This window comes from Acinonyx jubatus, chromosome A3, assembly GCF_027475565.1.
Source record: "Acinonyx jubatus isolate Ajub_Pintada_27869175 chromosome A3, VMU_Ajub_asm_v1.0, whole genome shotgun sequence".
NCBI classification, from domain to species: Eukaryota; Metazoa; Chordata; class Mammalia; order Carnivora; family Felidae; genus Acinonyx; species Acinonyx jubatus.
This window is the reverse complement of record NC_069388.1, coordinates 65,272,371-65,299,812: the sequence shown is the minus strand read 5'-3', so window position 1 is coordinate 65,299,812 and position 27,442 is coordinate 65,272,371. Positions and strand designations below refer to the sequence as shown.

Genomic DNA, 27,442 nt, shown 5'->3' with positions numbered 1-27,442 from the left:
GACCAGGATGCATGCAGCCGGGATCCTCACCACGCAGCCCTCTCTTGGTGCTTCTCCTCCAGGTGCTGGAGATGCTCCACCAGCAGTGCCCGCAGGGCATGCTCTCTTGTTCGGATGACCAGTCTGGCCCTGGTCTCTCCCAGCTGGGCGCTAGAGAGTTAGCAGGGGGCTCAGGCCCACCTGAGTTACAGGTGGCAGGCCGCCTGGACCCCCCTCTGCTTCCTTCCACCCACCTCCAGGTTTCAGCACCTCCCTAGCCCTCTCTGCTCTCACCTGCTCAAACCAAAGTCTCTTCCTGCGCCCCTCCCTCCCCCGCACCCCTCCCACTAGTGTGGCCTGTCCTGGTGACGTCTCAGACTTCTCTCCTCCATGCCATACTCCCCCTTCACTAGGCGCTCAAGGCCTGTTCTAGGATACCTGTTGGATGAAATGAACACGCTGTGTCCCTTTCAAGGGTCTCTTTATCCAAGACCTTTATTTCAAACTGCCAGCAGCTTGGCCCAGCCCTCTGAGGCTTCTCCAGAGGAACGTTGCAAGCCAAAATGCATTTGGTGCCTTTCCTATTACCAATAACTGACTACCAATCTTTGGGCACCCTGAGGCAAATCAATAGCATTTGCTTTTTCTGTTTAGTTTTTTTCCTAATAGAATTTCAGATAAAAATAGATCTCTATCACACACACACACACATATATATTATATTTATACATGCGCACATCGAGACAGAGATCCTTCAACCAAGCGGTGAAGGATCCGGTGTCCTCTGCAGTGCTCCTTAAGGAGTGGGAAGGCCAGGAGGGGCAGGCCCTCTCTGGGAGGCCCCTGGGGGTGTGCAGTACTGAGCCACTGAGGTGAGGAGGACAGGTCTCCCACTGAGGAGCAGACTCGGCAATGTCAAACCAGGGTGGCCCTTGCCCAGTATGTCCACACACTCTCATCTTAAGATGAGAAAGACGTACCAGACGGAGCTTTAAAACTAAAACCCAAAGTGCAGAGAAAAAAGGAATTCCCTGATAGGCTGGAGGGGCTGACTTCTTGGGGGAGAATTCCAAGAGCATCATACAGCAGGGCTAGGGGAATTGACAGGGAAGATACCCAATCCCCCAGCCCCAGGTCCCCTGCTGACAAGGATCTGCTCTGTCCCCTCCTTGGTCTCCACAGTCCCCACTGGGCCCCAGGCGGGGGGAGCCAAATGGCCAGGTTGACGGGCAGGATGGGGGTGGGGGTCGGGTCACCCATAAAAGCCTGAAGTGGCAATGGGCTGTGGGTGGTGAGATGTGCTGGGGTCAGTCCTAGAGACTGCCCTTCTTCATACCATTGTCCTCAGAGGGTTCTGCATTGTACCCATAGCCCAGAAACTTAAGGCTTGAAGGAGCATGTTGATGCAAAGTATTAGGAAGAACTGGGTCCAGCTGCCATGTTTGTATCCTAGGATCTAGAGCCTAGGGGGGCCATTGGGGGAATATTCCCAGAAAGGTGAGTATGGCAGAAATGGAAGTGGAGTTAGGGATAGTGCTCGGTGCCCCTGGTCAGGCACCAGAGGCCCAAAAGGCACTTGGCAGCAGAGGGGAAGAGCAGTGGGGCCCAACTGGCCTCACAGGGCAAAGAGGGGCAAAGCTGGGCATCCTCCAATTACTCAAACCTGGGAGAGGGACCCAGAGATCCTAACTTCTTCCCATTTGCCAGCAGAATCTTCAAGCCCAGACTGCTCTGGGCAAGACCTGAGAATTACCTAAAACCCTGTAGTGAGACTGGGGCTGAGACCAGGACCCTGGGGCTCCCTGGGCACAGAGGCACAGGTGGAGGTAAAGTTCAGCTGTAAGGCTCCCCAACCTGTGCTCTTGGGAAGCAAGTCTGGTCACTATCTCTGTAAGTCACTTAGGGTCCAAGCATACCATCTCTCGAGGCACCGAGTCAGGAACAGGGGAAAACCCTCGTGGCCTAGTCAGAGGGCAGCTTGTGGCGCTCATCTTTGGTGTTGGAGAACAGGGAGCTGAAGTTCAAGGCTAATAACCTGTGCAGTCACTGGAAAATCTAGGGTCAGGGATGTGGAGGGTGGTAGGTATAGTATGGGGGCTTCTAGACAGTGGGGGACGGGGGGGGGGGGGAAGTACCTAAGAGACCCAGACCCTTACTGCACATTTAGATGATGCACAAACACATTTAGAGATGCCCCCATGCTGATGTGGCTTCCCAGCTACTTCCTTGCTCATAAACGCCACAATGTCGGTCTGAATCCCAAGGAGCAAAGAATTTGCTTTTGATGCAAATCTGGTCCACCCAGCTCCAGAAGAGCAGCTCCCGGACCCAGCTGTCCCTGGAAGGAAAGCAGGGCTGGAGTGGGGGAGGCGAGGAGAAGTAGGGCTGCAGCCTGCAGAAGTGTTCCCTAGAGATGTATTTTTCTGAGGTCCCACATCACCCCTGCCCTGTACTCCCTGCTGCCTGCCTGCATCTGCCTGCCCCCCACTCCTTAGGGCAGCCCCCTCCCACCCTGCTGCTGCTGTGCAATGTCACAGCTCTCTGGGGATGATGGAGAAGGGCAGCACTGGGCTGCTGGCCTCCAGCTCGAGGGCAGTGAGGAAGCAGTCGACGGCGGCCTCGCTCTGGCCCTGGGCCTGCAGCACCTCGCCCAGACCCTGCCAGGCCTCGTGGCAGGTGCTCTGCCTCTCCACGGCGTCCCGCAGCACCTTCTGGGCCAGACTCTTGTGGCCCAGCCGACTCAGCATCAGACCCTGGGGAGCAAGCACAGGGTGAGGTTAGTGAAGGGCATCCTGGAGCAGGGGCATCCTGGCCATCAGGGCAGGGCTCTGAGTCTCAGGCTTGGGAACCATCAAGTGACCGTTCTTGTTACCCATGCAAATCCTACCGTCCCCGCCCCAGCCCTGCTTCCCAGATCACCCGCTGTGAGAGTGCTGTCCCTCCTGGCCCCAAGGATGAGCTTTCAAGTCAGCAGACCTGGCTTTGCATCTCCCCATTATAGCTGGGGATCCTGGCAAGTTACCTCTCTCTGGTCCTCAGTTTCCTCATCTGTAAACGGGAAAGACCACAATATCCACCTCTAGGTTTGTCAAGTTTACAGGAGTCAGTCTATATAAAGCACCTGGACAGTGTCTGGCATGTGTGAGCTCTCAAATGGGTGTGTTACCCTGAGGCCTTGCTGCTGCACGTGGTGGGACCCTTCCCCCTGAGGGATGTGTGCCATGGGTTTCAGACTCTACAACTTTAAGCTTATAGGTAGGTGGGGGCAGCTCCTCTGCCTGCATCAGCAGTGGTCTTCCTGGGACATCGGGGTCCCCAGATGGCCTGACAGGTGAGGGTCACAGGAGGGCAGATGCCAGGTAGGAGAGGCTCTGGGGAGATGGATCAGGGGTGGCTAGGAAGCTTGGTACTGCTGTTTGTCTTCAACAACCCCCGTGACAGAGAGGAAGTGACAGGAATCGTCATAAACATTTGGGAAGTGAAACTGGCGCCCCGTCCCTTCTATGTCCTCTTCCACTCATATTGGGGAGGGTGCCCGGAGGTGGGAGATAGGGTGGTGAGTAGGGGGGTGGCCAGAACCCCCTGCAGCCTCCAGTCCCAGAAAGGCTGCTTTGTGCCATCCCACTGATCTGTGTTCCAGCCCTCAGAGGCACGGGGTGGCAGCACAGGGGGCCCTCCTCTCATTCAGAGATTTGAGGTAAAGCCTAACACTGACTTCCTGGACAGACGGAGGCTGGGGTGGGGGAGGGAAGCTGCCTTCTATGTGCCTGGAGCCCCCTCTTGGGTGCTCGCCCACTGATGGCCGTGTACATTTTTAGCTGGAACATTTTCCTCTTCACCACGCTCCCCAGAGTTAGGCCCTGTTGCTATGGAGACCCACTGGGGAAGATGCACATGCCTGACTTCATAAAGTCCTCTGAGAGCTTGGAACACGACCAATTAGGCAAGAGTGAAAGATGGTGCTCAGGAAGCCCTAGGAAAAGCCTCTTCCTCTCCAGAGGCGCTAGCTGGTGGTGGTCCTGTGGCCAGGGGCCAGGAAAGCAACGGGGAGCCATATTCACAGTGCCTTTTCAACCCAGGGTGAAGCTGTCTGCAGAGAACCACACGGATGGGGTGGAGGACAGGGGAGCTGCGGCAGGGCAGAGCCACATGGGAGCCATGCTGACTCAGGGCTGCCTGGGACCAGAGGGCAGTGCCCAGTCTGGCTAGCAGGGCTCCAGGCCAAGCCGCGCTGCCCGCATGGCCTGGGAGCTGGACCCTGAGCAGCTCACGATGGAACAGAGCCCACAGGGAGGAGGGAAGGAAGGCGAGACGACAGGCTGCCAGACACCCAAATTAAGCACCAAAAACGGAAGGTTTGAGCCCTGTGAGTGCTGCCCCTGGAGGAGCAAGAGGACAGATGGGGAGGGCCGGCAGAGCCTCCCAGAGAGACGGCGGGGCTGCAGTGATCTTACACACCAAGATTTCTATACTGAGCTTCCATGTGAGATTTTGTTTGACAAGAGGGCTCCACTGCTAAAATGGAGTTCAAAAACCCCTGATCTCAAGAAGTGTGTGGGTGTTTGGAAAGGGGCCAGACGTCCCTGCAGGCTGAACAGGGTGTGTGTATGTTTCTCTCTCTCTCTCTCTCTCTCTCCTGGTTTGACTCTCAGCAAGTTTGCAGAAGGCTCCTCTGCATGTTTCGTGTAGAGGAAAAAGCCAGGGCTCCTCAGCCCGAAGACCTCGGCTGGGCTGGAATCCCAGCTTTGCCACTGACAAGCACAGTGACCGTGGGCAAGTGGCCCATTTTCTCTGAGCTGTGGTTTCCTCATCTGCACCCAGGGAACAGAACAGTGTTTCCCAGTGGGTAACCGTGCAGGTTCTGCAGTGATGAGTTTGAAATCATGTAGTCAGGGCGCACGGTGGGCAGACAGCAAACGGAAGGGTCCCCAGGATGCACAGAGGGTCCTGCCTGAGTGAGGAGTAGTAGGAAGTGGTTCCTCTAGAAGGCAAGGCTCTCTGTGGGTGAAGACTGGGGACTGGGGTGGGGTTGGATCACGTCCCCCACACCCTGGGGTGCTGACCTCAGAGCCTGAAAGGAGACACCGGGCTGGGGTCAGGCTGGGGCCCCGAGGCCCAGGGCCTGTAACAGGATCTGCTGCCACCTGCCTGAGACACCAGCCTGTTCATGTTTGGTAGCAACTCAGAGCTGTTTGCTGCCTGACAACTGGGCAGAGCCTGCCTTGGGGAGACGTGAGGTCTCACCTGCTCTGCCCCCAGCCTGGTGCTGTGCCAAGGGCCCTCCATCGCCCTCCTGGCACCCCCACCCCAGCTGACCAGAGAATAGGTCTCCAGGGAGATGGTGGGAATACAGTTCCATCCAAATGTCCCTGGTGACTCTTACCTGACTCTGGCCAGGGGGCACCTGTGCCAAGAGAAACCAGACCTGTTGGTGACTCAGCCTCTGACCCTCACCTGGGAGATGTCATAGCCGCCACCCGTAGCAGTTAGCAAGCAATGTTATGGCAGTTGAGCACTGCGCCTGTGGGAGGGACCAGGTTACAGTCGCTCAGGGAAGGCAGGGCTATGGGGGAAGTTCCCAGAAATTCCCAACTCCATCCATTCTTTCTTCCCTCCCTTCCTGGACCTCAGAGACGAGGCAGCATCTGGCCTCATCTCAACCACTGAGGAGCCTGCTCCCCAAGGAAGCCTTCCCCGAGGTCAGCATCTCCTGGCCACACCATCACCTTGAGACTGTGCTCCATTACTGTGGGCTCTGGTGTGGGATCCCTGCCCTGCCCCCTTCTTAGGCTGGGAGGGACAGGGTCCTTGGCTCCTGCCTGCTTTGCTATTCCTCACAGGATGGCAGCTCAAAAGAAATGTCCCAGGCTTGGAGCCAGGTACACCATAGGCAGTGTGCAAGCTTACTGCCCTGTTTAGGCCACAAGGACAGGTAGCCCGAGGGGCTCTCTAAGGGGGACCCTCCCTGTTGGAAGACTAGGTTCTCTGGCGGGGGGGTGGGGTACATGGGCCTGGAATGGGGAAGAAGGGAAAGAAGGGCCCCCAACTTCCTTTTTCAGAATTGCTACTGCATCTCACCCCATTAATTCAGTGCCTGACACTGTCCCCCAGAAGGGAGGGGCAGCAGGAAGGTCCTGACTGTGTGTGTGTGTGTGTGTGTGTGCGCGCGCGTGCATGTGTGTGTGTATATGCGTGTGCGTGTCTTTCTTCTTCTAGGGAAGGCCTGCCCTGGGAAGCAGCCCCTACAGCTAGGCCAGCTGCAGGCCAGGCTGAGAGCTCCCTCCCTGTCCCTACCCTCAAGTATTTATAGAAGTTATTTTGGGAATTTTCTTTCTGAGCTCAAGGCACATTCCTGGGATTCTGTAACAGCCTTTCCAGCTGGGAAGCAGGGAAGTAGCTAGAGGTGCTAGAGCCTCCTGGTCCCAGGAGCCCTCTTCAAGGGGACCCTAGGGCTGCAGGGAGGAGCCTGGGGTGGGGTCACCTCTGAGGCTGCTCCCTCCACCCACCCTGAGGCTGACACACCCTGTAGTGTGTGTGGGGGGAGGGGGTCGGCCCACATTCCAGCTCCAGCTCAGCCACCCCACCCCCCCACCTCCCAGCAGGCCCCAGGTCCTCCCAGGTGTGTCAGCCTCAACCAGTCCAACCAGACTGGGAATGAGCTGTCTCTCCAGGCTGAGAACAGAGCCCACATATCACCACATCCCTCCTGGACCTGGGGCAGCTCCAAGGCCCCAGGGGCTGGTCCTCCCTCCCCTTTAGGAGAAGGGGCACAAATCCTTCTAGACTCCACCCAGCACCTGATTGACAAGCTCCACCGATTCACTTGGAGCCCAGAAAGGTGGGGGTCTTTGGGAGTAGCAGAGGTGGCCATGCTCCTGTGGCAGAACCCAGGCCTGCCTTCCTCCTCCTGTCCCTCACCCTCACAGAGGTGAGATGTCCAGGAAAACCGTGGGCCTCTAGGCTCAGCCTCTTGGTGGGCCTCTCGGTGGGGGTTGTCTTCACAAGGCCAGGGCCAGGCTCAGAGATAAACACTGGCTTGATGAGAAGGCCCATCACGTCCTGGGGGTCTCCCTTGCCAGCCCTGTCCCTAGGCAGGGGGCTGGGCCTTTCCTCCTCCCACATTCTGGGCTGGTTTCAGGTTCTGGGCTGGCTGGAGGCTCTGCCTACCCAGGAGCACAGCTAGGCCCTCAGGGCCAGGTCAGGAGCCTGGACTTCATGTTCTCAAAGTGAATACCCTGTGGTGGGCAGTGAGTGGGGTGGTGCCATTTCAGAAGCTCCCCTCTCTGGGCAGGAGGGGTGGGTGCTGGCATACTGGACAAGGGGAAGGCTGGACCCTGCTGCACCCTCCAGACACGATGAGTCTTTCAGACCATCGATTCTGGAGCGAAATTAAGCCGACAGTGCTTAACTATTGTTCTGACCTGAGTCTATGACAGCCTGACAGAAGGCATCCCTTCCACTTCCTCGTCAGGGTTGGTGAGGACTTCAGGAGACCACAGTGAAGCCCAAGATTTTCCAAAAGTCCTGAGCCAGAGCCAGGGGAACCTGCCTTCACCCTCTCGCAGGTCTCTGAACCAGGGCTGAGGGTGCGTCGTGTGGTCTGGGGGCTGTGTCAGCCCAGGAATGAGGTGGGTGGACACGGGCCTGAACCCCAGTGAGGCCCATGCTGGCCTTGCCCTCCCACCTCCCCACACAGTGAGCCTTTGGAACTCCCTTCTCCCTCCCCGTCCACTCTACTTTCCCACCAGGGAATGCAGACCTCAGGTAGTATTGGGAAGGGATGAGGGAGAGAAAACTCGCAATAAAACCACAGCAGGAGGAGGTCAAATGGCCAACAAGACGTTCCTGCTGAACTTTCCTGCCAAACAGAGCAATGTTCCTGTCTACCGGAGCTGGTAGGGCAGAAGCTGACTGTGAAGAGGGACTGTATGTGTGTGAGAGAACTCAGGGTCTCTGCACACCCAGCACAAGACTTCCGGGCCTTCCGGTTCCTTCAGGCTGCCTGCATTCTCAAAGCCACCTGCCACAGCTCAGGAAGCCAACAAGGAGGGAGAAGCCTAGAGCAGGTGGGGTGTCCTGGACCCTGAGGCATCAGGCCCCAGGAACCAGAAAACCTGCTCATCTGTGTGTTTGCCAGCCTCATTCAGAGCAGGGAACCTTCAGAGGGCCAGGCACTGGGTTTCACTTTTCAGCTGCTCAGGACACCTTTCCTCCTGAAAGTCAGGAAGCAGAGGCTGAACCTGCCTGACCACAACAGAGCCCATAGCGGAAAGCCAAGCAGGGCCTCCCTAGAACCTGGTCTTCCCTGCTGCTCCTCCCAGCAGCCTCACATCATGCCCGTTTAGCTGAAGAGCCCAGCTGTGAAACTGTTCTCACCCTCAACTCAGACTCCTGCCTACTGAGCAGGCATTCCCTGCTCTCGGCTAAGGTCAGCGTGGTCTTGCACTGTGTATACCCTTGTCCCAGGCACAGGGCACTTGGGGCCCGGGTCCTGCACATCTCTGCCTTGGCCAGACTCACCTGATGGGCTCAGGAAGGACAGAGAGGCTCTGCTACAAAGAATCTCTGGAACTTGGCTCTTGGCTCTACTTCCCTCTGCAAACAAAGAGCATCTGAACTTGGCCTGGGAGCTGTGCTTCACAGTGAAAAAGGTAAAAGTAACCCCAACCACTGGGCCATTCACTTACACAATTATTTAACCTAATTCTTAAAAAAAATTTTTTTTGTAAGTTTATTATTTTGAGAGAGAGACAGTGTGTGAGCAGGGGAGGGGCTCAGAGAGACACAGAATCTGAAGTAGGCTCCAGGCTCTGAGCTGTCAGCACAGAGCCCAACATGGGGCTCGAACTCATGAACTACGAGATCGTGACCTGAGCCGAAGTCAGATGCTTAACCCACTGAGCTACCCAGGTGCCCCTAACCTAATTCTAACGAGAGACCTAGGTGCTTGGCATTGTGATTACCACTTTACAGATGAGGGCACTGAGGTTCTGAGAGGATGAAGGACTTGATCATGGAGGAATAGTGAATATAGGCAAAGTAGGACTCAAGTCCAGGTCACTTAGCCTTGAAGGCTGTGTTCCAACCTCTAGACACGAGCTGGCTCTGACACTGGGGCTTAAAGACCATCCCAGCCAGGAGCGCCTGGGTGGCTCAATCGCTTGAGTGTCTGACTGACTTCAGTTCAGGTCATGATCTCCCGGTTTGTTGAGTTTGAGCCCTGCGTTGGGCTCTGTGCTAACAGTTCAGAGCCTGGAGCCTGCTTTGAATTCTGTGTCTCCCTCTCTCTCTGTCCCTCCCCTGCTCATGCTCGTTCTCTCTCTTTCTCTCAAAAATAAATAGAAACATAAAACGAAAAAACCCCAGCTGCACAGCTTCAGAGGAAAACTACAGGGAGCTCTGAGGCCCCGGGTCCTTGCCCAGCATCCCTTCCCTACCTTCACAGCACCCTGCTGGCACCATGGGCCACCAGGCAGCCCAAGGGAATCTGGGCCAATGACCCTTGTCCCACAGCAGGAAGTCAAGCAGTCTGGTCACAGGTGGAGCTCAGCCTTAGGCCATTTGCTATCACATCCTCCACATGAATGATGACAAAAATGCCTGGTGCTGACTTACCTTTTCACACCACTCAGCCTATCTGAGCCCTAAAATCTTCCCTTTGAGGTCACAAGGGCCTGAATTATTATCCCCATTTGAGACAAGAGAAAACTGAGCCAGTGAGGGGAAGTAATCTCTAAGGCTTTCAGAACTCAAGGGATGGCAGGGCTATCTGTCGGTCTTAGATGTGTCACCTCTCCAGTCTAGTCTTGCCCTCCAGGATTGGGGATGGGGCCAGTCAGGGGAGGAGGATGGCAGGAGCTCTGTGCATCCAGAGTTCACCTGTCTGGCCTCAGACAGCAGAGTTTGTTGTAGGATTCCCACAGCACCTGCAAAAGGCCTAACCCAGAACCTCGGGGCAGGCAGGGTGGAGCTCTGGTCCTGGCTGACTCAGGCCTCGCCTTAGGGAGCACAGGAATGGTGGTGGGGAGCTTCCAGGGACTTAGGGCAGGTGTGGCAAGCCCCAGCGTGGGGAAAGAGGGGCCAGAGTCTCTTGAGCTGGCCACACTATGGCCATGCCCCTGATCCCTCAAGCCCACTTGAGGAACGAGGCAGCAAACCCCATGCTGGGAGCGAGAGGGAATGAATGCAGAGAAATAATTCACTGCCCCACTCTCATTGGGGTAATGGACGACAGAAACGCTGTCTTCCTGTCTTTCCAGGGGCATCTGGAGACAGAAGAGGCTGGATCACCTGGCCAGGACTGCTTCAGAAATTACATCCCCAGGAATTACATCACAGGAGCCAAAGTTCATTTAGGGCAGTTTCCCCCCTTGCTGCTGGGGTGCCCAAGGAGGAAAGCATTCTGGGGAGACAGGGCAATGAGAGCCTGGAACTCTGGCCTAAGAAGAAAGCATGACCACGGGCAAGAGCCAGTGAGGAGCAGGGAAGCCTGGCCAGAGAGGCGTGAGGAAACCCCAGAGCCTGTCCTTGGGACAGCAGGGTGGGGGCCGCCCACAGACACAGGTGCAGGGATGCAGCATGCCTGTCCACTCCTGGCCGACGCTCTTGAGCTGTCTCTTGCAGTGAGACAGGCTGCATCAAAGCATCCACACTCCTGGCTCAAGCAAGGGGTGGGCAAGGAGAATGAGTCAGCCTGTGGCTGAGGCTAGTGACCCTCCCACCATTAAAGTCAGGGGACCTCATGGTCCTCCTGGGAGGGCTCTCAGTGACTTGACCATTCCATTAGTCCCTCCTGGGTTCCTTGCCTTCCCCAGGCATCCTTGTTCCCTCGGAGATGCAGAAGAACTCCTGAGAGGTGGCAGGGCAGAGAGAGGCTCAGAGAGAGAGGGGTGTAGGCACCTCGGATTCCTCTCCACCAAGCCCATGGAGCCCTTCTGAAAAACACTGTCACCTGGGGGCCAACTCCTCTGCTTCCTTTCTCATGTTTCCTCAGAGCAGGCAAGTCGAGTTCAGGCTTCCCCTCCATAATGAGATTCTTCTGCCTGTAAGTTAAGTGCTGAACGCCCAGGCTGAGTGAGTAGGGTTTCTGGCTACCTGGTGGGGAGGCTGAGACCTAGCTGGCAAAGACTGTTAGGATCTGCTCCTGAGATTTCACTGGGAATTTCCATCTGCAGAGAGCATGGCATTTTCTTTCTGCACCTGAAGGCTCCTGAAGCAACCTGGCCCTCCGTGAGCCTAGTGGAGGTGGCCGCCTGCAGGGCTGGGGTTTGACGGCACAGACACTTCTGGGGCACTGCTGAGGCACAGTGGAGACTCTTCCCTGGCAAAGCACCGCTAAGCTGGTGTCTCTTTCCTGCCCGTTGGGTAGAAAAGCCTGAGCTGAGCCCAGGGTGGAGCCTGAACCATGGAAATGCCTCCCATCACATCCAGGGCAGGGAGGGTGGCAGGACCTGGAGAATAGAGAACCTGCTTTGGGGCCAAAGTTCATTTTCTTAGAAATGCCAGGACCCTGCCTCCTAAAAGCAATCACCTTCCACTCCCAGAAGCTTTCTCTGGCCTGTCCTCAAAGTTCCTGTCCCCATGCACACAGCCCTAGGGAGAGGCCCTGAGGCTGGCCCCCCTGGTGTTTGACGATCCTGGCCTAAGGACTGTAAGGCTGAAGCTGGCACCCACACAGCTCACCAAGGGACCCAGAGCTCTCCGGGGAGGGGTGCCTCTCCTCTCCTTGCACCTATCAGAGGCTGATGTCCTCAGAGAACCACCGTGGTGTGGCAAGGCCAGGATGCACTCCTTGGGAACCTGCCTTGGCAATGACTGACTGCATGGGGGTCTGGATGGGTATCAGTTCCCCTTCACATTTTTTTCTCTGGATAGTTCTCCAAGAATGCACCCACCTCCAGAGTTCATGAAGGCTGAGACAACTGACGTGTCTCCGTCACTCTCTATTATTTTTATGGCAAATCCCTTACATAAATGCCAAGTTGACTTAGACCAACAGGTAGTGGTTCCCCTGATGTTGCACCATGGTAAAGAACATCTAAAGGTCACGTGTGTGCTCGGTGAGAAAAAGTTCTGTGATTGATTAGCAATGTCTGTCATTGCTAATGTCCAGTATGGGACTGGACACTAGAGGTTTATACGTTGTTCTGCCTTCTCTGATGTTGCACTGAAGACTTTTAGGAGCACTTTCACATGTGCACCTCATTTGATTAGAAGTGACCTAGAATGATGTAGATTATTATTCACTTACAAAAGGAGACATCAGGAACATGGAAGTTAAGTGTGTCTTTTCCTAAATCACCCAAGTGAATTGGGGCCAGAGCCAGGATTAGATCCTAGACGTCCTGAGTTTGAAGCCAGCACAGGGAAGGCACTCACATCAGGGAATGCTGGTGATCAACATACCAAAGTGTTCCGTCCTGTGTCTTTGGGGAAAGAGTGCTTAATAAATCTCCAGGCTTGCAATTTGCTATTCTTCATGCATATGTGTGGGATGCTGGCAGGAACAGAGCATGTGGAAAGCAAATGGGCTGCCCACGCCAGAGCCGACTGCCCCTCTGGTTGCTTGTAACTTTCAACAGTGGGCAGGCCTGGCCCTGACTTGCTCTAATTTCATCAAATCAGCAAGGCACCCCGGGAAGAGAAAAGGGACCATTTCAGAAACATCTGCAGGGAGCCACTCTGGACAGCTATTCAGTTACCATGGAAACCCACCCTAGGAAACTGCTTCAATTTCAGGAAAATCGCTACAAACAATAATAAGCATAAATGAAAAATGGTACACTGTTACTTCAAAATTGTACTTGTTATTGGGTTTTAGGGACTGAGCCGGCAGGCACATATCCGTGAGCGCAGTGGAAGGCAGACATCTCTGCCTGGCTGCAGGCCTGATGACAGAGCCCACATCCTCCCTCCCACCTCCCTCATCAAGTGTCTGGATGTGACCTCTGGGGAGGCATTTGTCAGAGGAACTCATGTCTGAATTGCGGGAGGAAGGAGGACGTGCCTTGCAAAAAACAAACATTTGCTGAGCAGACTGCAAGGCAACACAGAGCCATGTGGAGGGGAACATGGGCCAGGTGTGATGTCACTGCGTGGGCTTTCTTCAGCTAACGCTGAACATTCACATGGGTCCAAAGTAGATATCCTTTAAGAAATCGGGCAGCAGGAGTAATAGCTGAGCTGGGAGTCTCTACTGTAATCTGTTTTCAGGGACTCTTGGGCTGGAAAGGACCTTGTAAAGATGACTTGGCCCAGCTCCTCCCCCAAGTGGTGTTTCCATTCTGTTGGCAGTGTCTTCAGCAGACGGTTCCTGAGTTTGTACTTGGACTATTCTAAGAGCTGTACGGTTTTTCCTGACACTGAGCGGAAATCGAACTCCCTGTGGCTTCTCGTGAACGAATCAGACCCCTTTTGGCAATGATAACCCTCCAGCCATCTGGAGTCAGTCTGATCCCTCTGTGTTCTCCATGTGGCAGGTGTCAGTGACGCCCTCATGGTTGCTCCCCTTAAAGAACTGTCAAAGGGGGACATCTGAGGTGGAACCTGGACCCTGACAGGGGAAGACCATGTAGCTAATGGTATGCTCATGAATTATACTTCAAAAATCACTGTGCCTGTGCAGGTCTGTATATATTCAGATCATTACATTTATCCTGATACTGGCTCTCTAAAAGCAGCTAAGGAAGGAAGGGAAAAAAACAGCTATCCCTAGTCTACTATACCAACTGTCGGAGCAGGTATTCAGTAAATGTTTCCTGCACCAGAGAATCCCCACTGCACAGGTAAGTAAAACCGAGGTTCAGAGAAGCCCACGATCACCCAGAAAGAGAATGGCAAGGCCAGGCCAAGAACACCAGCATCCTGCTCTCTGCCTCCAAACCTTCCCATGGAAAGTCACCGAGCCCTGGGCACCCACGTCCTGAGCGCCATGTTGCCGGACTGGGGGCCGCTGGGCCCTCTTACCACCCCAGGGGCCATTTTCCATGTGTGCTTGAGTCAGGGCTGACGTGACAGCCCATCTCAGGACATCCTCTAAATGACACCAAAGAGGCACAGAGCTCCTCCTAAATGGGAGAGGCAGCCTGGTGATCACAGAGGCACTGGGGACTCCCAGAAAGCAGAGCATTTTGTCTAGTGTGTCCAGGGCAAGGGTCTGATGAGGAATAGCGAAAGCCCTTTGGGGCTACACTGCTTTACCGAAACTTACAGCAAAAAGGAAGTCACAAGGAATATCAACCAAACCTACATTTTTTCATCAACTCAGCCAGGCTCTGATTGAAGGGGAATGGCCCTGCCTCGGTAAGACACTTGTGTCTCCCAACAGAGCAGGGAGGAAGCCACCTCCCCCCAAGCACCAGGGAACAGGGGCGGCAGGGCACCTGCAGACAGTGGAGAGGGTGAGAGGGCAGAAGGGCCCTGATGCCTTTCTCGGGGGCCGGGGGGCTGACTCACCAGGCTGTGCATGATGCGCACACCGTCGGGGTTCACCGTGAGTGCCTCCTTGTACAGCTGCTTGGCCTCCTCCAAGCTGCCCTTCATCTCGGCTAGCCGGCCCCGCATGTAGAGTACCGAGTGTGAGGTGGGAAAGAGGCCCGCTGCCTCCTGGATGCAGAAACCCGCTTCCTTGAGGTGTCGCTGCTCCATGAACAGCTCAGCTGTGAAACCAGAAGGACAGTGGGAGGTGACAGCGGTAGGAAAAGCCAGAGGCAGAGGACCCCTCCCTGCATCCGACTGGCAGCCCCCAGAGTGGAGGGTCTCAGGTGGTGGAAGCCATCCCTCGAGTCACAGCATGGGCGGGGCTGGCTCTGGGCCGTGGGGGCAATAGCAGAGAATGGTTTCCGAGCGTTCACTCGGTGTCAGGCACCGTGCTACATGTTCCACACGGACCGTCTCCACTGACGCTCATAGCAGCTTGTAGAACAAGCACTTTTATTACCCTGCTTCAGGGAGGAGGAAACTGGGGCACAGAGAGGGTAGGGAAGTGACCTTAAGACCACAGGGAGAGTCAGCTGTGGACCTAGGGTTTGCATCAGGTTGTCTTGACCTCCAAGCTTGGCAGTGGGGGCACGGGTGGCGTCTGTAAAGGTCAGGTGGCTTTCTGCAGCGTCCCTCACTTCACCTGGTGACCTTGAGTCTCGGGGTGGGGGATGGAAGCTGATCAGGAGGATGCAGGTGTGTGCTACCACAAGGCCCACACTCCTTGAGACTGTGGGCCAAGGCCTGCTTCTGCAAAGTGTCTACTCTCATCTGACCCTCCTAGGAGGTGCTCTCATGAGCCCTGTGCTAACAAACCAGGCTGAGGGAGGCAGGGCGTCACTCTGGTCCCTCAGTGGAAAGGGGTGAGGCAGAGCTGGGCTCCTAGCAGCTCCGGCCTCTCTCCAAAGCCCAGGGCTTTCTGCCACACTGAGAGAATAGGTAATGCACGTGCCTTTTACCAACAAGCAGGAAAGATCTGTCCCACAACCAGTTTGCCCTCTTCCCTGCAGATCTGTGGAAAATGGGGCCATCTCTCCGATCTCAGGCCAGCCCACATAAAGGCACATTTCAGATCCACGCTGCACAGGTACACACCCACAACAGGCACTTTTAGAAACAGGCCGGCTGGGCTTGCAGCACGGCCTCGTGGCCCACTCAGCCTTCCTCTCCGGCAGCCCTGGGCTCAGCTGCCCCCCCTGGGGCTGGTGCCTGCACACAGATGGGAGCACAGAAGGGCACGCAGAGCCTGGCTTGTGGCTCTGCCAGGAGCTGTTCCTAGCACAGGCCAAGGGCTGAGGTTACACTAATTCAGGTTACACTAATTCAGGTCTGGGGCGGGTAGATAACAGACATCCCCAAAGAAGCTCCCAGAACAAGGCGGAAAACCTGGGCCCAGGCATCATCTTCCTGTTTCAACAAGAAGCAGGAAGGAAGCCTAAGGCCTCAACTGCAGCACACAGCATTTGGGGGTACTCAGCGTGAATGTTGCCTAAGGTTCATTGTGTAATCAAAGTAGCTTGCCACATCCTACAATACTACAGAGGCCTTTTTGAGCAAGGGTACTCTTTTTGTCTCTAGTGGAGATGAGAATTTGGAAGAATTAAGTAAACACAGAGGAGCCAGGCCCCCATGATAAGGCTAAAGAGAAACGCAGGCTCTTGTCCCTGTAGACAACCTGAACTGCAGAGTCCCAAGGCAGAAAGTGCAGGAAGGTGAGGCCAGGAAGGGCAGCCTTAGAGCCCAGGGCCTTGCAGGGAGGGGTTTGTCTAACTCTGCCTAAGCTCTCCTCTGCTGTGCTGTCACGTTCTCTTCTGGAGCTGCTGCCTGGGGCTCTGAGCAGGGTGCCTTCATAACTGAGGGCCCAGTGTGCAGCTACGATGTGCTGACCATGTGCCTGGCCCACCCACATGAGAAGGATAAAGAGGGGAGGTGGGGGGAGGTGGGGCAGCGGAGCGACCAAACTGCTGGAGGGAGCCAGGGCAATGGAGCGCCAAGTGCCAATTCTGAAAACTCCGGGCACTCCGAAGGGGTCAGGTCAGCTGTGCTGGTGTGGCCAGGGAAGTCTTCCTGGGGGGAGACAACACTGGAGCGGGGACCTGAAAGTGCAGGGGTGCTTAGACAGGCAGACAGAAGGGAGGTTGTGCAGACCTGGAGGGCTGGGCTCCACTGTGACCTGCCCAAACTCCCCAGGGTCACTGGAGGAGAGGGGGAGAAGCAGAAGGAAGCGTATGGTGTGAGTGCCAGAGGCGGGGAGGCCTGTCCTGCACCAGCCCCTGTAGCTGCTTCCTCTATCTACCACCAGGAGCTCAGCTCAGAGGCTAGGCTCTCCACTCCCATAGACCTTGCCCAGCAGGCCCAGCCCACCTGCCTGCCTGCCTGGTCCTGGCATGGCTCATTAAGCTGTTTACAACTTGCTGTCCTGTCTCCTGAGTCCCTGTCTCTGGAGGCTGCTCCTGGGGTCTCCCTTGGTGACTCCTCACAGTGCCTTCGTATCAACAGATTTCAATTACAGGGATCCCCACCTCCTTCTTTCCTTGTGGCCCTAGCCCTTGTCGGGCTGGCCATACAGCAGAGAACATGCCCTGAAAAATAGGTAGGGCTGCTTTGGTCCGATGGACTTCATTACCAGTTAGGCAGGAAACCAGATGACACAGAACAGAGCCAGAGAAGTAAGGTCTCCTGAGGGCTCCTGGCTGCCTTGCAGACAGTCCCTGGCATGCTCAGACTCCAGGGCGGGGCCTCTGACCTGCAGACAGGCCCACAGGTCTGGGGGCTGCAGTGCACCCCTTCTTCCTAGCCTCAGCATCCCTGGGCAACTGTTTTACCAAACATGGTGCTCCCCAGACAGTCAGCCAGCCTATGCTCTGGCTATAGCGTGGCACCACACCCGCCCACTGCCCTGATTTCTTGACCTCCTGGCCTTGACTGCTAGGGCCCCAAGGTGCCCACCCATCTGGGCCTCCCCCCGCCAGGGCTGGAGGAACACTCCCTGTTACTGGACTTTCCTTGAATTCTCACGGTCCAGTTCACCACCCCAGCAAACAGACCTAGCTGTCCCCAGTGTCGAGGGCCCCTCTCCCATCCCCTCAGCTCATTTTCTCTCCCTCCCGATTTCCCTACTCCTCTCATCTTCTCTCTGTCTGCTCTTGACCTCTCCTCCTACCTCTCTGTCTCAGCTTTTCTCCCTCTTCTGTCCATCTCTCTCTACCAGCCCCCCCTCTGTGCTTCTCCCGGCAGGCTCCAAATGGAAAACATCTGTTCCCTGGAGCTTTGCAACAGTCCCTTTTATTGTTGTTTTTTTTTTTTCTGAGGCATCCTGATCTAACCCTGCACCCTGAGCTGGTTCCAGTCTTTCGGCCAAAGCAAAGCTCCACCCCACCCCCAGGTTGGGGGATGAACTCACTTTTCACCGGCTATTTGCACACCCTCTTTGCAAGGAGGGCCTTGCCCTTGGACTAGTTCTAAGCTGAGGAGCGGGGGGAGGGAGGGCCCAGGGTCACGTCTAAGGCCTTTCAGGAGCCTCCCCATGTGAGAGTGCACTTGGCACTCAGGCTAAAGGCAGAGGCCCCTCAGGGAAAAGCTTAGGAGAGAAGTTAAGGTTAGGCCCTTAGCTAGCCTTGAACCCCAGAAGGGATCACCAAAACTATCCTCCTAAAGGAAACAGGTGTCCTCCTCATGGAGTAGACCATCAGGACATATGGACACCCAGAATAAAGGTGACAGAAGGGAGGCGGACAAGGAAGGAAAGAGAGAGACTACCATGGAACCGAAGGAATAACACTGAGAATCCGAAGGTCTGAAGGCATTTTGCAGGTTGGTCTGAGACCCTCCATCCCAGGGACCCAGAGAGGGGGCCCAATTTACCTCAGGCCACAAGGGAATCAAAGCTGCAGGGCCTGGGCTCCTGACTTCCTGTCCCTGAATGCTCTCCTCACTATCTCTGCAGCTGGGAGGAGGGGGTGCAGGCAGAGGAAAGAAGAAGAAAAAGCCAGAGCAAGAGAAGAGGGTACGTGGGAAGGAGGCACAGAAGGCAGGAGGGAGAAGGGCGGGGAGCTGGGACAGAGGGAAGTGTGAGGGAAGACAAAGAGAGGGATGAGGAGGAATGGAGGAAAAGCACGAGAGGAGGTGGGCGGGGGGCACTGGTGAGGCTGTTTCTCCCTTGACTGCAATGTTATAATAAACATGACCGTCAGACACTGCCCTGGCCACCCACCCCAGTTCTCCAGTCTGCCCAGCTGACAGCGCGGCAGCCGTTACCTGCCAGTGCCCAGGGCCTCCTGAGTACTGTCCCCATAGAAGGCTGGGTCTCCCATTCTGAGATGCCTTGGGCAAAGGGTTTCTGGGCACAGATTCAGCCTGGACCAGTGGGGTTACTGGCTCTTGCTCGACGGATCTGTTTAGCAGTTGGAGCTCTGTGCCCAGTGCCCAGACGTGGTGAATCTGCCATTTGGGAGCTGGGACTCGGGCCAACTTCCCCCCGCTGAGGGAAAGCCCATGGCCGCCCATGAGTGCCCTGGACTTCCAGGTTAGGGGATCTCTTCCCTACATCTGTCTTCCTTTCTCTAGCACACTGTTAGCTCCCAGAGACATGAGCTTCAGTGAAAGAGGGAGGTGGGCCATCTTGCTCTTCTGGAAGGCACCTCTCGACACACAGGATCCTGGAGCATCTGTTAGTCCTGGTGCCTCTCCCATCATCACACAGACCCTCTGCTAAAGAGGCAACATTCCTGGAACGGATCTCTCAAGTGGAAGACCTCCGTGATGCTTCTCACATCTGACTGGGATGGGCGGAGGCTTGAAGAGGCTTGAAGAAGGGCAGCCCTTCATTCAGTAAGTGCTCAGCAAATGCTGGCTGGTGATGCTGGTAGCTTATGGAGTGCAGACTGCTCCAGAATCCTCCCATTCTCAGAATAAAGAACCTGGCACACTTTCTTCCTTCCCTTTCTGGCTGTGGCTGCTGTCCCTCAATCTATCCCCACTTTCTCCTATAATGACAGAGCCCCTGATTTTTAACAGGGCTTATAGGCAACCAGGACGGTGACATTTCCCACAGTCCTATGCAGCTAGTTGCTGTCATGTGACTAAGTTCTGGCTGGTGGATCATGAGGGGAAGTGATTAGTGCAAATTCCAAAATATGCCCTGACTGGGAGGGGGTGTCCCCTTCTCCCACTCTTCCTGGTTATGCCTGGGAAGGTGAATGTGATGAAGAGCCATCATAGATCATAGGGGTGAGAGTGACTCCCCAGGTAGAGCAGAGGCAATGAAATGGAAGGAACCTGGGTCCCTGGACCAGGAGAGCACAGCTGTCATCCCAGTCAAGGCCTCCATCTCTGAGTTGTTACAATGGCTTCTGAGTTGTTACAGTGGCTTCTGCAAAGTAGACGCTTGCTTTGTTTTTCTTACAAAGCGTCTACTTTGCAGAAGCCACTGCCATTTTGGATTGGTCACACACACCCAAACTTGTCTCCTAATGCCACTCTGCCCAACCCTTACTTGGCACCACATTCGTGGCATTCAGATTTTGTTCTTGAGAGTTCTCTGTAGGCTGAGTATCTAGGATAACATCCAGAGAAGAAAGGCTAATGTGCAAGTTATCGAAAGGCATGTGTTTACACCGATAATTCCCAAGCCTAATTACAGGCTTACTCCTTCCCTGGAGTTACCAGGATGCACTAGCATCCGGAGCATAAAGCAGCATACTTGAGAAACGCAAGCAGGTTTGTGAAATGCAAAAATGTGTTCATTTGCTGATGGTAGTAAACAACATGCGTCATTAAACCAAAGGCCTTGGGAACTCTAGAGTAGGCAATGCACAACTCCAGATCTGATCGCCGGGTTGCTGATGTGCCCCTTGAAGTTGGTGAAGGCCCAGTGTGGGCAGCTTCCTACCCCAAGCACATGTAGGGGCCGGGGCTCCGGTGTGCCTCTTGGGAGCCGTTACGGCTTCATGTCTTAGCAGATGACAGGGGCTCTCTGCCTAAGGGGAGGCCTTTTTTAATATCCCTCTGGAGTTTTCAACATTCCTTTTCCTACTCAGGATGCAACAAGCCGGCTGTGGAACACAGCTCCCACACATCCCTAGCATCCTAAGGGACCCTCCTATGCTAGCTGTGGCAATGTTTGCATTATTAAAATGCTTCCCTGTTTAGCCTGTAAATCCTGGCCCAACTGTCCCCCTCCGCCACATTCAGAACCTATGGTGGGGGAGTAGGGGGAGTACTGCATGCTAATAGGACCATATGTGAAATCCAGGCAGCGGGAAACCTCAGATTCCCAGGTAAACACATTCTGCCTCTGACTTGCAATGTCTGCCAGTCTCCAGAACCATCTACTTGCAGTGTCTTCTGCATCTCCCCTGGATGTCTGTAGGCGCCACCCCCTGGGTAGAGAAAACAGGGTAACCAGAAAACAGGCGAGGAGCTTCACTCGGGCAGTTCTCGATCAGAAGGCCATGTTGGCCTGGTGCGTTTCTAGGATTCCACTTATTTTTTTTTTTTTAATTTTTTATTTTTGAGAGGGGGGTAAGGGGCAGAGAGAGAGAGAGGAAGACAGAGGATCCGAAGCAGACTTCTGCTGAGGGCAGAGAGCCCGATATGGGGCTCGAACTCACAAACCATGAGATCATGGCTTGAGCCGAAGTCAGACGCTTAACCGACTGAGCCACCCAGGAGCCTCTAAGGATTGCACTTATTCTGCTACCTTCCTTTTTCTTCTTCTGCTGCTGCTATTCTGTGTCATTCAGGTACATTGATGGCCTTGATTCTTTCCCCTTTCACTTGAACCCACCTCTCACCCCGGCTTAGATGAAATTCTCAAACCCAGCAAGTGCCTCCCTGGAATCCTTAGTGGAGGCTCAAGGACGGTCACCACTGGGGGCCATCCTGCTTCTGTCTCCAGCACAACTATAGTGGATGGGACAGAGACCAAGCACCATTTACTGGTGTCCCACGCTGCACTAACTGCTTTACACACGTCAGCTCATAGCTCATGATCAGGACAGGCAGAAAGGGGCTGGCATTAGAATCCAAGCTCTGTGGGGCACCTGGGTAGTTCAGTTGGTTGAGTGTCCAACTCTTGATTTCAGCTCAGGTCATGATCCCAGGGTTGTGAAATCAAGCCCTGAATCGAGTTCCACACTCTGGAGGCTGCCTGAGCTTCTCTCTGTCTCTCTCTCCTTCTGCCCCTCTGGCTCTTGTCTAAAATAATAATAAAAAAAGAACCCAGCTGTGTGTGACCCTGAAGCTGCCTGCCTCCCCAACACTAACTGTCCCTCAAATTCCCCAGTGGCAGTGGTGCCAGTTACCTATCAAGAGGCCACCTGAGGGTCAGTTGGTTAGGCATCTGACTTCTGCTCAGGTCATGATCTCACGGTTTGTGGGTTCAAGCTCCACATTGGCCTCTATGCTGACCGCTCAGAGCCTGGAGCCTGCTTTGGATTCTGTCTCCCTCTCTCTCTGCCCCTTCCCTGCTCATGCTTGGTCTCGATCTCTCTCTCTCTCAAAGATAAGTAAACATTAAAAAAAATTAAAAAAAAAAAGAGGGAATGGCCATCCCAGTGTTATCAGCCCTCTGCTTTCAATGAACTACACTGCCAGCCCTCACCTCTTCTCTGTGAGCCTCTAGGGTTTGAGTACTAACTGGTTTTACTCAGGGGAAGATGGGCAAGAAGGAGGGATGGGCCTGTTTTTGAGACTAAGAAGACTATCCATCTATGTGGTCTTTCTTCAAATCTTCTTACACTTGTATTTGCTGACAGATAGCCTCTCCCAGGTAGGCAGGCAGGTCCTGTCCCCATTTGGTGCAGAAGGAAGCCCACAGCCAGACAGATTAAGTGACTTTTCTTGGGCCAAGCAAAGAAGAGCTGGAACCAGGGCTCCAGGTTTCTGATCCCCAGGCCTTTCCATGAGTACTACAGTCTACCCAGGCCTTGGCAGGGGCCCTCATAGCCCCACACTCCTTCCTCCAGGGCAGCGCACAGCTGAGAGGTCTGCAGGCGGGCAGGTGGGTGTCACTGGGGCCGGAGACACTCACCAGCCTGGAGCCAGATCTGTTCCAGCGTGGTCCACAGCTGCATGGGGCCCTGCTTCAGGACTGAGCTCGGCATAGTCAGCTCTGACATGGCCTCCTCCAGCCGGGAGGCTGCGATGGATGATGCGCGCCGAGACCCTGCAGAGCAAGAGGGGAGAGGGCTGAGCAGCACAGTCAGAGCAGTGACTGGAGCAGCCCCACGGCCGGGCAGCTGCAAAACAGCTCACAGAGCACTGGGAAGGGCCCTCCTTGTACCCTCACCCATGGCTGGGATTGAGGAGTGTCAGGCAGCAAGCCTGCTTCCAAGAGTCTATCACTAGAGAAGATAGTCATAAATGCTGGCAAAGGTGCCTGCACTACTGAAAACAGAAATGATCTGAATGTCTAACGATAGGGAGTGATTCAAAATAAGTGAGGGTACATTCATACAAGACCCTGCAGTCATTAAAATAATGACACATATATCTGGAAACCGACGTAGAAGGATGTTCACATTATATAGTTAGGTGAAAAACAGCATGTTAGAAAAGTGTATGATTATTTATTTATGTTTATTTATTACTTTTGAGAGAGAGAAAGAGCATGAGAGGCAAAAGGCAGAGAGAGAGAGATAGAGAGAATCCCAAGCAGGCTCTGTGCTGGCAGCACAGAGCCCGATGCAAGGCTTGAACCCATGAACCGTGAGATCATGGCCTGAGCTGAAACCAAGAGTTGGATGCTTAACCAACAGAGCCACCCAGGTGCCCCTGGTCACATTTGTATAAGAAAGAAATAGGGACCTAGAGAAAAGGTCTGAAAGGCCATTATTAAGGTCTGGATTTTGAAACGGTGGATGATTTTTCTTTTCTTCCTTTTGCTCTTTGCTTTCGGTTTTCACCAGTGCATGTTATCGTATCTGATATAGAAGGGTCCCACTTGAGGTTGTGCTGTGAAGGATCCTTGGGTAGCAACTCAGGTCAGACCCTGTGCCCTCCGGAGAACCTCCCCGGTGGCAGTTCTGGGTGACACGGGTCCCTGTTGAGGATATATAAGCCATTGACATTTACAATTCACATGCAGGTGAAATGTGAGCACTTCTCTCTCTCTCTCTCTCTCTCTCTCTTTCTCTCTCCCTCTCTCAGAGGCAATAAAGGCTCCAATAAACTCAGGAGACCTGGGGCAAACCACAGATGGTTTCAGTTTATAAGACAAGTGCACGTGGAGTCCTAATAATTGGCTCATGGTTCTTCCCTCCCTAACTGCAAGGGCGCTATGCCCTCCTTCACCGTTCTCTCCTTGGAGCCAGCAGCTCCACATTCAGCCCAGCGCCCCCTCAGATGTGCCTCCAAGTCAAGTCAGGTGCAGGGCTTGGCATCAGAAATCAGCTCCATCAGTGACAACAAAGGTGCATCTCGGTTCATGTCCGCAGAGGTGGAAAAAATGAGCAATGCCACTAAACGCAACTGCCTCACACTCCATTCTGGTGACTAATTCTTCTTGTGCCTTTGCTTTTCTGCTTTAATCAGGGCCTCCTTTCAAACAGTTCTCTATGGGCTTAGAGTTATAAATTTGAGCTCAGCTCATTCCTTTCTACTTGACTCCACTCGATCTACTAAGGACATTTTAATGGCAGACATTGGCCTTGAGTTTAGCCTAAGGGGAGATGGTTTCTGTGCTCCACAGTCAACTCTCCACCCTGGCTCTCCTCTCTGCACCCCTGCCCAGGAGGCTGGGTCCATCCCTCGCCTGCTCCAGCAGTCCACTTTCCGCCCCAGAGCCAGGATGGGCTCAGAAAGATGCCCGAGGGCAGCTCCTTACTTTCTTAGCACCAGGCTCTGGTGCCACGGCTGGCCAAGAGGAGGGTGGGTTTGGCCAGACTGGGAAGATGCCACTTTCCCCAGTTTGTGCTCAGGCTGGGAGAGGGAGCGGTGGGCCCACACGGGCAGCTGCCCACGGGCACGTTCTTACCGGAGTCTGCATCATGGGCATCGGGCAGAGTCAGATGCATGCCACTCTGCTTCTTCAGTGTGACACCCTCGCCGAGGCTCCCATCCTTTTCCAGGCCTCTGAAAGGCAAGGGAAAGCCAGGCCCCAGTGAGGCAGAGGGCTTGCAGGGAGAACAAGGGAGCCTTACACCAGGCAGGGTCTGAGGCTGAGAGTTTAGGCCTGGGAATGGAGCCAAAGCTAGGACCACTAGGAAGGGTGGAGACCACCAGAGATGGCAAGACAGATCGGGCCTCAGGCTTACCCTAGAATCTGGCTAACCCCAGAAGCTACACTGACATGCTGTTACTCCCCAGCATGTGTACACACCCACACACCCACACACACACACACACCCACCCCCACACACACACCACCACCACTATGTGCCCTTGGGGCCATCAGGCTCCCCGCTAGTCCTTAATACTACCACATTTCATCCCTGCAGCTAACATTTGCTCATGCAAACCAAGAATGTTCTTGCTGTTTGTTCTTCTGGTCCACACAACCCCCCACCCCCGTCCTTTAGAACCCAGCCCAGAGACCCTCATACAGCCAGAAAGCCTCCTGTGCCCCTCACAGCTGCCTTCTCCCCTGCCCTCCGTCAGCATGAATCCAGCAGCACATGGGTTAGAAACTCTCCCTCCTCTGAAGTCAGTGATGGTAGAAGCTCCCCCAGGACAAAAGGAGGTCTTTGCTACCTTTTGCCACCCTCACAATGTCCAGCAGAGTGCCAGGCACAGAGCAGGCACCAAGATCCAGCTTCCAAGGAAAACTTGGTCTTCACGGGCTACCAGAAATACCCCCAAGCCCCAGGGAAGGAAGGCCCAGCCACCATTCTGCATCAGGCACTCTACCTCGGGCTACCAGGGTAGCCCCAGAAGAACCAGAGGGAGGGCCCTGCGGGGGCAGATAAACAAGCATGGTACTCTCCCCTGCCCCCAATTCCCCAGGTCCTTGTGGTTCCCACACTGCTAGGGAGGTTCCTCTTTTCTCAGAGTGGGGAAGCGGGGTGGGGGGTGGGGGGAGCCACAGCTCAGAAAGGCAGCACAGCCTGTTGTGCCCATCCTGGGGCACACATACCCCCAGCCACCCCGCCTACTTCTGGGGTTGCCCTTGAACCTACTGACCAGGGAAGCCTGGAGGAGGGCCAAGGTAAACAGGGTAGGATAGATGGCAAGCCCAGCCTGGGGCCAGAGGCTTCTGACCTTCAGGGGGTGTTAAGATGATGGTCGCAATCAAGAATGCCAGGGCCCAGGGTGTCCTTGTCATTTTAACTCATGCTCACACTGGCCTGAACTTGGGCCTGTGGGTGCACGGCCATGGTGCAGACATTAGAGGAAACCATCCACAAAACACAGTAGGTCCAGGTTGATGCCTTTCCTCCCCACCCTTTTCTGCTCCCAGAGGCACCAGAGTGTGGTGCCAAAGAGCCAGAGACAATGGCCACCCTTCCTTAGCTGTGGGACCCTCAGCAAAGCATTCTAAGTTTTACTTTTGTCATCTCATTGTGTGCAGTAACAAGCAGAAGATGCCTATCTCATGAGTTTACCATGAGGAGTACAGGAGACAACATGGGCAGGTGCCCAGTGCAGGCAGCTTCTTGTCTCACCATCCCTCCCAGCCCAAGAATGACTCCAGAAACAGCCCATCTCAGGGGACTTTTGTCACTTGGTTCTAGGCCAACATACAGCATTGCTCCTATCCTGAAGAACCTGGCAGCCACCAGGGGAGGAGAGGTGGGGAGGAGAGTCCATGATGAGCACTTCAAAACACCTAGATCATGAAGGTTGAACTGAAGCGTCCAAGGCTGGGTGACTGCAGGCTCCATGAAGGAAAGCATTTGAGCAGTGCCTGGGGACAGCATGGGCTGGCCCAGGTGGAGCTGAGAAAGGAGGGTGTATGGGTGGGGTGGGTAGGCCAGACCTTCAGGCTGTGGATTCTGGCCTGTCCTCAGCTGCTCCAAAGCAGATTTCACAAGTCCTAGTTTCTGCTCTGTGGCTCCAGGTTCAGAAAGAATGCTTCCTATTTGACTCCAGGCAGCTGGCCTGGCTGAGCCCTGCCCCGCCCTGAGTGGGGAGCTATGGGAGGCTTCCCAAAAGAGGTGCCTGGGGAACCTAGGAGGAGCTCCACCAGGCCCTCCTATCACAGATGAGTGTGTGAGTGGTGACTTAAACAACCCTAGCAAGAACCCACAGCCCCAGCCCTGGAGAGAACACGGGGCAGCCCCACAGTTCTGCTGCCTGGAGGGGAGGCCCAGGATGGGCCCAAATGCCAAGACACGGGGCTGCAGCTCAGAGAGGCCCCACAGAGACCGCCTGGAGGAGCAGGCAACCAGTCATACAGCCAAAAGGAGGTTCCTGCCACCTCCAATGACAGCTCCTTTCTGTAAGGGGAGCCAGACTATACACCTGCAGGCTCCATGAAGGAGTGACTGTAGCCAGTGAGTGGCTGAGCAAGGGGTATCTCAGTGCAGGCCCTGCTCATACCAGAGTCTGGTCCTCACCCCCATATCACCCAGCTGTTAGACAGCTCCCCATTCCCTTTCTGAAAAGTCCCTCACCCCAGAGCCTCCTTCTGGCAGCTTCCATTCACTGGGTCCTGCTCTGCCCTGGAATCTCTCAGGCCTTTCAAAGGCCTTCACAGCGAGGCAGACCCTATTTGCCCAAGGGTTTTAACCTCATTGGATTACCCTGGAGCCTCCTCTGTAAATTTCACCACCAGAGAGACATGCCTCTGGGGATTGTGAAACCTTTTAGGGTTCCCAGAGTCCCTGTGAAAATGCAATCACATCTACCGGAGTGGGGTCCCCTAAGGCCTCCGGGAGATGATACAGCCAACAATTTCAGGGAAGGGGAGGGAGGGAGGACCAGAGGACCAGGAAGTTATGGTGCACCTGCCTGGCACAAGGCCCTTTTCTGCTTTGGGCTGCATGGTGTCCCAGGAGATTTGAGCAAAAACTTTCAGCAGATTCAATCTGCACAAGAGTTCCTA

General features: G+C 54.9%; 1 protein-coding gene across 3 annotated transcripts in view; it reads right to left on the bottom strand.

Annotated features, from left to right (window-relative positions):
- Positions 1-456: 456 nt before the first annotated feature.
- TTC7A (tetratricopeptide repeat domain 7A) overlaps positions 457-27,442 on the bottom strand; it is a 119,827-nt gene continuing 92,841 nt past the window's right edge. For all 3 annotated transcript variants that reach the window (XM_027072511.2, XM_027072513.2, XM_027072512.2), the window contains 4 exons: positions 24,434-24,531; positions 22,490-22,624; positions 14,434-14,636; positions 457-2,732 (listed from right to left, as the gene is read on the bottom strand). In XM_027072511.2, coding sequence (XP_026928312.1) covers positions 2,511-2,732; positions 14,434-14,636; positions 22,490-22,624; positions 24,434-24,531 — 658 coding nt within the window. In that variant the 3' untranslated portion in view covers positions 457-2,510. The remainder of the gene's footprint in view (positions 2,733-14,433; positions 14,637-22,489; positions 22,625-24,433; positions 24,532-27,442) is intronic.